General features: G+C 38.1%; 2 protein-coding genes across 2 annotated transcripts; one reads left to right on the top strand and one right to left on the bottom strand.

Annotated features, from left to right (window-relative positions):
* On the top strand, positions 1-5,212 carry LOC101298138. Its single transcript, XM_004301683.1, has 4 exons — positions 1-229; positions 3,184-3,627; positions 4,385-4,522; positions 4,623-5,212. Exons 1-4 carry the CDS (start codon positions 1-3, stop codon positions 4,865-4,867), a joined length of 1,056 nt encoding a protein of 351 aa, XP_004301731.1. The 3' UTR covers positions 4,868-5,212.
* A 687-nt stretch (positions 5,213-5,899) lies between these two features.
* LOC101311000 (glutamate dehydrogenase 2-like) lies at positions 5,900-9,692 on the bottom strand. The gene is made up of 9 exons (XM_004300281.1): positions 9,428-9,692; positions 9,231-9,344; positions 7,587-7,808; positions 7,411-7,485; positions 7,207-7,323; positions 6,829-7,079; positions 6,653-6,728; positions 6,490-6,576; positions 5,900-6,399 (listed from the first exon to the last, which is right to left on the bottom strand). Exons 1-9 carry the CDS (start codon positions 9,533-9,535, stop codon positions 6,214-6,216), a joined length of 1,236 nt encoding a protein of 411 aa, XP_004300329.1. The 5' UTR covers positions 9,536-9,692; the 3' UTR covers positions 5,900-6,213.
* Positions 9,693-9,950: the final 258 nt, after the last annotated feature.

Raw genomic sequence — 9,950 nt, 5'->3', positions numbered from 1 at the left:
ATGACGTTGGCTCGTGGGAATCCTGATGGCAATAAGGTAGCTCATTATAGTGCCATGAAGGTGAGTTCGAGGCGAGCAGTTGGCCATGTTGGTGATGCTATGGAAAGTCAAGAGCGCTTTATCCTCAATTGTGATGAGGAGATGACTTTCGTTAATCAACCGGTGGCTAGTGGGCTGTTAGAGAAGGTTGCTTATGGTGATGTCAAACCAGGTTCCGAGAATGATGTGGGTAAGTCTTTACAATTTGACAAAGTTTTTAGTGATAATATGCTTATGGTTGCGCAAGGCATGTTATATTTGAAGAATTCGATCCCAAGGGTCAAGTTTGAGGAGAACTTGGCCGAAATTCTTTCTTGTTAAGGTTAATGGAGCATCCTAGCATGGGGATGAGCATCTAAATACAGATGCAGTAACTGATGTTTCAGGTTGATGTCATTAAGTTTTCGCCAAGGTGGATGTTGAGATGTGGCTCAAATTAATGCTATGTTTGCTAGTAGGTGCAGTATTGTTTGAATGAAAGAAATTGGCTGCAATATGCACAAGGTAAATGCACGAGGAGTTAGTCATTTATTGTGCTATGAAATTAGATATAGCTAGGGAGGTGCAGCCATATTTGAAGAAAGTGAACAAGCTAGTCTACATCCATGCACTATTGTTGTGGGAATGCATAGAGAATGAGTGAGAACATGCATGCATAGAACTCAATAGTTGAGAATTATTGGTAATAGTTTGAGACTATTGGTGTAGAAACATTGAACGGAAAAGATGGAAAAGCTAGACTTTGCTTTTCATGTTTGCATGATTTTTGCATGTTGAGAGAGAAGGATTTGGCATCTGAGTTGTGTAGTCTCTTATTTAGAGAGAATTTCATTCTTTGTCAAGTGTTGTAAGAGAGTTAGCTTTATTAGGTATTGAGAGTGTGAGTTGAGAGGGGTGTACAAGGGTTCGGGTTTGGGTTATAAACTTGAGTGAAACACCTTGTATTTAGTTCTCATTATTCTCAATAATAAAGAAAGATCGGATCACGCCCCGTGGATGTACCTCAAAGAGTGAAGGAACGACGTTAAATTTTGTGTTGTTATGTGCATGTGTTTATTTTTCCCTATTATAGTTGCATTCTCGATATCGTATCTTGTTGACCAATCCATTGCGTGAAACCCAACAATGAAAACAGTCATTGCCTAAACTCAAATCGTAGTTAGAAGCATAAAAAACCAGTTCATAGTTTTGACATCTCTGCACCAATTTTTATGTAAAGAAATACGTGATCTCCCGATGCCAACTTATCACTTGAGAATGATAGCATTGATAGGTTATTATCACTTAAAGATTAATGCAATAGCTCAAGACAAATTTGTACCGACCGGTCATATTAGAATCTTTCATTCTCTTTATCACTAAAACCATATTGCAATTTAACTTCCATTAATGTAGACCAGTGGCGGATCTAGGTAGAAGGCTTTATAGGCTTAAGCCTAGACAAAATTTCCCTCGTTAATCTACCATGTAGTTATGTTGGTCCTTTCATTTGCCCAGAAAGTGGTTGATCCGGGTTCGACTCTTGTTGAACTCCCTGTCCATCTTCATTTTTGTTCTTTTGTTCTTTGTTTTCCCCCTGTCCATCTTCATTTTTTTCTTCTCTTCTTTGTTTTTCCTTTGTGCTTTTCATTTTCTTCTTTGTTATGTTTTCTCTTGTTTTTTTTTCTTACAAATTTGTCCTATTTTCTATATGTTTTTCTTATTTTCCTTCTTATTTTCTTCCCCAATTTTCTTATCTCATGATGTTTTTTAAGTATAATTTTGATCAAAATTCAAAATCTTGGTAACTATGGTGCAAAAAAAAAAATTTGTTTTGGCTACTCCAATTAGCCTAGATGAAATATACATCCTAGATCCGTCACTGATATCGACAAGTTTTGACCCTAAAAACGTTTAACACAGAGAAATTTTGATAAATGACCATGTTTTGGTCTCCAAGTTGATTTATAACCTTATTTTCTCATTTAGTTGAAAAATAACCTTTTAGCAGGATAAAAAGACATTAAGACCCTTACTAAACTATTTACCTCTTGCGATTCTTTTCTCTCGTTCTTTATTTTTCTACAAACAACAACCCAACTTCTTTTATGATTTAAAACTTAAGCTCTCTTATTGATTTGGAACATTATCGAAAACCTTCTTGTTCAAGGCAAGTACATCGCTAATCTCTTTGATTTTCTTTTCTAGAATTGAATTATAATTTACTAATCAAATAAAAGTACAATCATAGATTTTGAATTTATTTTTTGAAGATTTAGGATTTAAGGGTCCTTCAAGATTGAAATTGAATATTACAAGTTTAATTTATTTGCAAGTATGATCGCAGCACAATGCAAGTATGATTGGTTGCTTCTTTTGTTTGTTGAAGCCAATTAAGGGGTGAACCCCAGAGGAATTTTTCAATGCTCCCGAAGGACCATGTGGCAGTATAACGTGGTTCTCCATTCCATTTAAATTTTGACATGTTGAATTTCATGATGAAAAACAATTTTGGCAATTTTGTCAAAGTCCATTTTGGGTTTCTTGTTGATATTTTAAATCTTAAACCCTATACCCTAACTATATATCCTATACCCTAACCCTTATATAACCTTTGATTATACAATTTTGGCAATTTTGTCAAAGTCCATTTTGGGTTTCTGGGTTTGTCCATAACCTTTGATTCCCACGTTTGACAACATGCTTTCAATTTTTTCAAAGATATATAGGCAGATAATATGAGAGTTTAATAAGGGTCTTAATGACTTTTTATTCTGCTAAAATGTTATTTTTCAACTAAATCAAAAAATAAGGTTATAAATCAACTTGGAACCAAAAATGGTCATTTATCAAAATTTCACTTTTAACACACCTAAAAATTCTTGCTGATTCGACCACGGATTTGGTGACTTATGCTAATACCCACCGACGTTAGTCTTTGGACTGGCTAGTGAAGGACCGTAGTCTAAAAGCCTTGAAGACGCATATCCATGGTATTATCATACAACCACCCGCACCTGAATTGTATCACAAATAAAATACACTCGACTTACTAAATTAATAACTAGAGCAACATAGTACAAAAACAGAGCAACAATCCAATTTGGGTGAGGACTGAGAGGAGGGAGGATAGCCAAAGAAACTGAGAGTAACTGGCCATGTTCTGATTGAAACTCTCCTCACTCTCCCCTCTTTGCTCTTTCCAATCACAACCCAAATGTCCATTTCCATGGCCTTGTTTTCTCCTTCAACCCATCTCCCTACTCCTCTCCCCCCTCCCTCCCTCCTCCTCCTCCTCGTACCCAAAACCCCATTTCACCCTCAAGCCTTGTCTCTCTCTCAGACCCAACAAGGCCACTCTCCCCTTCACCACCAGAGCCTCAGCTGAAAATGGTGCTGGAGCTGCTGCTGCCATAGCTGTGGAGCCAGAGCCCAAGGTGGCTGAGCCGGTTGTGGTGAAGAGTGAGAGCTCTAATGGGTCAGCTGGAGCAGCTGAGGAGGTGAAGGTGGTCAACTTGTTTGAGGACTCCAGATGGGTCAATGGGACTTGGGACTTGAAGCAGTTTGAGAAGAGTGGCAAGACTGACTGGGATGCTGTTATTGATGCTGGTGAGTGTTCTGGGTGTCTCTCTTTTTGGTCTTTGATTGGTTGTTTCTTACTGCTTTGATTGAACATGATGCAACTGTTTGAGGTTCTGTTTCTGTGTTTGTTTAGTTGGTAAGGAACATTGAATGGTAGTTGAGGTTTATGGGTGCTGAGTGAAAGACCCAAATGGTTTTGATTTGGTTTGTAAGTGTGCATGTTGATACTTGATATCAGAGCAATAAAGACATGGTTTTCCCCTAAAGTTTTGACATTTAGATGTTGAGAATTGGATTTGAGTTGCCTAGGATCCAAGGTGGCTGTGTGTAGGCCTTACTAGTTTGATCCTCAAACTTGATTCTGCTTTGATTTCTTATGCTGGGATTGTCCTTCCCTTATTCTCGAGTGTAACTGTATTCAAGCAGAAGGAATTGTCACCTAAGATAAAGGTGTTGTACTCTGTTGAGAATTTGCACATGACATTGTATTCTCATGATTTCAATTTTCATGCGAGTGAAGATTGAGCAAGTTGTGATTCTAGTTCACTTGTTGGTTCTATTTGCTTTACCTACTAGAGTATCAGGTGCTGCTTGAAATAGAATAAGAGTCAAAAGGGAAAGCATCGTGCATTCTTGTGTTTCGCTAAATGATTTCATGCAGCTTCTTGTAAAACTTATTACAAAGAGGTGTGTTTGTGATTCTATTTATTGTCTCGTTGATAAATAACCTGTTATGCTAACTTTATCCTTCCTGTTATGCTCAACCTTTCATAAAAACTTTCAGAGGCTAGGAGAAGAAAATGGCTCCAGGATAACCCAGAATCGTCCAGTAATGATAACCCTGTACTTTTCGACACCTCGATCGTACCTTGGTGGGCATGGGTAAAGAGATACCATTTACCTGAAGCTGAGCTACTCAATGGTATGTTCAGATCCACTTATGTTCAATAAAATGTAAAACACGGAGAACACAATGTGCCTCAAAGTAATGGGTTATGTGTTCTTTTACGAGTTATATGCAGGTCGAGCTGCTATGGTAGGTTTCTTCAGTGCTTATCTGGTTGATAGCTTGACTGGAGTAGGCCTAGTTGATCAAATGGGCAATTTCATCTGCAAAACATTACTGTTTGTAGCTGTGGCGGGAGTGCTTCTGATCCGCAAGAATGAGGATGTTGCAAAACTAAAGAAGCTGCTTGAGGAGACAACGTTTTACGACAAGCAATGGCAAGCAACCTGGCAGGATGAGACTCCTGGCACCAAGAAGTAGTAGTCTTGAGTTTGCCTTTCGAACTTGAGCAGCTTTCTTCCGTCTTCCTTTTGTTACTGTAGCTTTTATGTGCTACTGGCGGATGAAAATTGTATTCTCGACCATTGTACTCATAAATTATTAGTAAATGTGTGTTTACAATGACAGATTACTCTTGAAATTTTCTGTGGATCTTTATCTCATGTCTTTTGATAGGGTTATCTTAGCTTTCATCATCCCTTCTACATTTATCGACTAGAAAAAGCACTGAAACTTTACAAGTTCACAAACTATTCCTTGATTATGTGTTTTGTATGACCGGTTGTGAACCATAGTGTGAATTGTTAACAAGATTTAAACGTGGGAGCGGTGTTTCCACACAGAATTATTGCTTTAAGATGATATCATCTATGTACTTGAGGTTGTGAGGTAAGCCGAAGCTGGAAGTTTACCTAACGTATGAACACAATTTCCATAAAAAGCTAGTAAAGCCCTGAAAGTACTTTCTTCATCACAAGCTTTATCGTCTATATGCTCCATCTCTGATGGTCCTTCAATTGGTTTAAATCTTGTCGGGAACCTGAGGGCCTCAAACATGCCCTGATTTACCAAAAACAAATTACACACACACACACACACACTGATCACCTCAGTAACTAAGAATGGAATGATGTTTATAAGTTTTCTCTTACAGAAGTAGAATGATGCATAAGTTGAGACCTATAGAGCGGAAGCTTGTTAACCAAAGCAGGTCAATTGTGTGCATGAAAGACAAAGTCGCTTTAAATGTTGTGGTACATAGGTCACTTGTAGGAAATGTGGTTAACCAGAGGGGATCCTGTAATTTAGAAGCTTACTAGAGCAGAATAATGGATAGGAAATTGACCCACGAAACCTATAACAGGATGATGTTCAGTACTACAGAATCCTCTATTCCGAGAGAGTGATACATCGAAAATGTGGAGGACTCCAAAAACCTTAGGCCTTTTTAGCCTTACGCATCATCAGCGGCAGCTACAAGACTACAAGTACAAGCAAGCTCAATGCTCATGGTTCAGAATCAGAATATAGGAATCATAGGATTATTGCCAAGGGTGTTCTGAGAGACTGTGATCAGCAAATGAGTGAATACGAGTTTAAAGGAGCTCAGAAAGAATTTGGAAAGCAAATTAACCAACTACTATTGGCCTTAAGCCTCAGGTGTTCATCTCTAGTATGCTTTTTGCAAATTCGGATGTTGAAATGAAAAGCTCATACGGCCATTAATTTCACATTGACTGAAAAACAAACAAGTTCTTTTACTTCTTTCTAATGATAAGGAGAAGCAGCTGATAAGCCAACAGGAGTAGCGAATGAAGATAGCTAGCTCATGCTTCCCAGCCCCTCAAAAGGGTAGCGCGTGCAACCCGGTTCACCCCAAGGGTAAAAGCTCCCATTCGCAAGTTGCAGTCATGAGCTTGACACATACTCTTGATGTCAACAAAAGCTTTCTTCATGTACCTTTTAAGCTCACAGTTTACTTTCTCTTCTTCCCACATAAAGCCTTGAATATTCTGCAGAAGAACATATTGATACATATGGCTGATACGAACACATCCATTGAAGTTTAACTGCCTAAATACATTCTTAGGCATTAATCATACCTGAACCCATTCAAAGTAGCTCACAGTCACACCACCAGCATTGGCATATATGTCAGGGAGAATAACAACTCCTTTCTTGCACAATATCTGCGGAAGAAGAACTATATTATGTAACTAAGCAACCAGTTCCTATATAACTAAGTCAAATGCAGAGGCATATTACCTCATCGGCTTCAGGGTCAGTGGGATGGTTGGCAGCCTCTATAATGAACTTTGCCTCAATATCTGCAGCATTGTCCCTTCAATAAAAAATATAAGAAACTATGATCAACAACAGGAAAATTTCAGGGAATAATGAACATATAGTTTCATATATTCTTAGTGAAGCAGAATACTCACTTGTTAATAACCCCTCCCAAGGCACAGGGAATGAGAACATCACATTCGTGAAGAAGCAAGTCATTTGGGTCCATAGACTCGGCACCTTGGAATTCTTTCATATTCGCATTGCTCTCTTTGTGTTTCAGTAGAGCTGGGATATCAATTCCACTTGTATTCCTAATTGCACCACTGATGTCACTAACAGCAACGATATGACCCCCTCTATCATGAATCAACTTGGCTGCCCATGAGCCCACATTTCCAAAACCCTAAGATGTATCAATGAGATTGCAGAACGATGTACTAATTGGTCAGATGAGGAAGGCATTTTCAAGTCATAACACATAAACCCATGAAAAAGAAGATTGTTATTGTGACTTGTGAGTTAAGATATACCTGTATAACAAACTTCAAGCCTGAAATTGACTTCCCATACTCAGCAAGTACAGCTTCTGTCGCAAAAACCACTCCAAGTCCAGTTGCAGACTCCCTTCCAAGTGAACCCCCAAGATCCTAATTGGCAACACGAATAGAAGAAATAAAATTATAGTTTCACTTGGAATAAGAATTCTTCAGTCTCTTGTGGTGCGATATACTTACAATAGGTTTTCCTGTCACAACTGCAGGTGAATGCCCATGAAACTTTGAGTACTCATCAAGAATCCAAGCCATAGTCTGTACACATAAAGGATTAGGATGGTGTACAGTCACATAAAGTCATCCTTTAAAACCAAAAGAAGTCCAGTCTCAATCCAGTGTGACTGCTAAAAATGTACCTGGGCGTTTGTTCCCATGTCAGGGGCAGGAACATCCCTGTGAATTCCAATGAGATCATGTATCCTCTGAGTAAAAACACGAGTCAAACGTTCTAACTCACTGATACTCAGGTCCCTTGGGTTGCAGCCAATCCCACCCTTAGCTCCCCCATAAGGAATATTTGCCACAGCTGTCTTCCATGTCATTAACTGAGCTAGAGCATTCACTTCATCCGGGTCAACCTTGCACCATTTCAATTTCATAGTTTAGTACTGGAACGAAATCAATGAATATATGGATTACAGGCACTGTACATACAATCTTTTCCAGACACGACATAAGGGAAATCATGCCAGCTCAGTGATCCAAAGATCACCACATTGGGCCACATGGGAGCACAAAATAAAAATTTCTTCGAATATAGACTTTTCAGTGCTCAGAGATTCAGAATATAGAAATGAAGGAAAAATTAGCAAGCGAAATAGAAATTCTGTAGGAAAAATATGGTTTATGCAGTGATCATCATATGCATGAAAAACTAGATGCTGAAAGTATCAACTCTATTTATTTTAATGCAATGTCTAGAATACTTATAGCTAGTTGAACTTATAAAAGAAATTCTGCTCGTATGTATGAGTTTGAAGCCATATACAGAAAATCTCTAAACAAACAGATCAGATTTCTAGCTTTTAGCAGCTAGCAGCACTGCATGATGTTGTAATTCATGTTTATAATTGAATGCAGCAGTTAATGCAACTAATAGATTGCTCAGATATGTGGAGTTCATTATCAACATGGTTTACCACGATATTGTTGCTTGATCAATAACGGAAACAAGGCATCAATCAGAGCAAATAAAGTGGAAACAGAGAAGCAGAAAACAACAACTTTAATTATAACACTTGAGAAATTCAGAAGACGACAACCTAAGCGTACTAGATTGACCTTGCAACATGCATAAGACAGAAAGAAGTTTGGATTTCACATTCGGTAAACACAGTTAACACCGTTACGTATGGCACCAAAGCAATTAATCATTGCTCACCTATATTAAATCAATATCGCAGATTAAACATTGTCGTTTTGCACTTCTCAGAAAAGGGAACCAATAGTAATCTGGATAAAATAATTTTTAATTGTTCAACAATAAGCAACCTAAATTCCCCCGTTTGATAAGTATCTCGAATGGAGTTAAACTGAAGCGAATATATTTTCCCTTGAATGTTCTCCAATCTTAAGAGGGAAGCTAACCTCCCTGACCAGAAAATCGACCGAGTTTAATATAGCTACCAAGCCACATTGATATACCCATCAAACAATTCAGAAAAACAAGGGTCTGGCATAACAATCTATTGAACCAAAATACCAATTTCAACCAAGGGGTATGGCACCATAAAGATCGATCAGATCACAAGCATTACATCAATAAATTTGATCTGCAATCAAAACATGCAATCAAAACAAGAATCCATATATAGACAGACATAGGCATTCCCATCCCACCTTAATATTCCCATACATAAACTCAGACAATCTGAATCCACTTATAAAACAGTCAAAATCAAGTCCAACAGTAAAAGTTCTTAGCTTTATTCATGTCAGATTTCAACACTAACACACAATACCAAGAACATGAAAAAGAAAGATAAAAGAAGAACTATAACCTCAGGATGGTAACGGATTCCTCCTTTCATCGGGCCACGAGCATTGTCATGTTGGACTCTAAATCCCACATAGGAAACAAGAGTACCATCATCTTTTGGAATAGTACACTCAACCTGCAAAGCCAAAATCATATAAAAACCCCCAAAAAAGAAGAAGATCAAAACTTTATGCAGATGAGATGATTAAAGATATATACTTTGATTTCTCTAAAGGGAATCAAAAGACTCTTCTCAAGCTTCTCATCTAGCCCAAGAATGCGAGCTGCATGGCGAAAATTGCGGTTGGTGGCTGCAAGAGCATTCATGGCTGCTTCAAACCAAGGTAACAGTGAAGACCCAGAAACTGAAAGCAGCCCACAAACACCAAGACAAGGTGAGCAGAAGAGTGAAATGAGTTATGGGATTGTATTTGGGGGAGGTTTATATACAATGTATGTGAAGAGGAGTAAAGGAAATTCATTTAATCCATTCTTGGGAATTGGAATATAGTTGTTTTTGACTAAAGGGTCTCTGACAGGACCTTTTCTAAGTGCATGAGATAGGTTCGTTGCGGATAGTGACAGACAGGTTTAAGTAGGATATGACTAGGTATTTGTCTCTTATCAGTCTTCTGCGATATCATGGGGTCTGTGGAACAAGGACTATGACTTTGGCCATTTATGGATATGAACAGAATATTTAAGTGATGGGGTACCTTTTTTTTTTTTNTTTTTTTTTGTT

This window comes from Fragaria vesca, linkage group LG5 (assembly GCF_000184155.1).
Source record: "Fragaria vesca subsp. vesca linkage group LG5, FraVesHawaii_1.0, whole genome shotgun sequence".
Classification (NCBI taxonomy): domain Eukaryota; kingdom Viridiplantae; phylum Streptophyta; class Magnoliopsida; order Rosales; family Rosaceae; genus Fragaria; species Fragaria vesca.
Note: the sequence above shows the minus strand (reverse complement) of the source record. Positions and strands in the feature narration are given on the sequence as shown.

Bases quoted from the DNA above. Each gene is read 5' to 3' on its own strand.
- LOC101311000 (XM_004300281.1), bottom strand. From the start codon at position 9,535: ATGAATGCTCTTGCAGCCACCAACCGCAATTTTCGCCATGCAGCTCGC. The intron at 7,809-9,230 runs GTTATAGTTCTT...AAATGGTGCAAG, and splicing joins GAATCCGTTACCATCCTGAG to GTTGACCCGGATGAAGTGAA. The intron at 6,577-6,652 runs GTAATATGCCTC...CTTCTTCCGCAG, and splicing joins CTGACCCTGAAGCCGATGAG to ATATTGTGCAAGAAAGGAGT.
- LOC101298138 (XM_004301683.1), top strand. From the start codon at position 1: ATGACGTTGGCTCGTGGGAATCCTGATGGCAATAAGGTAGCTCATTAT. The intron at 3,628-4,384 runs GTGAGTGTTCTG...AAAAACTTTCAG, and splicing joins GGATGCTGTTATTGATGCTG to AGGCTAGGAGAAGAAAATGG. The intron at 4,523-4,622 runs GTATGTTCAGAT...AGTTATATGCAG, and splicing joins TGAAGCTGAGCTACTCAATG to GTCGAGCTGCTATGGTAGGT.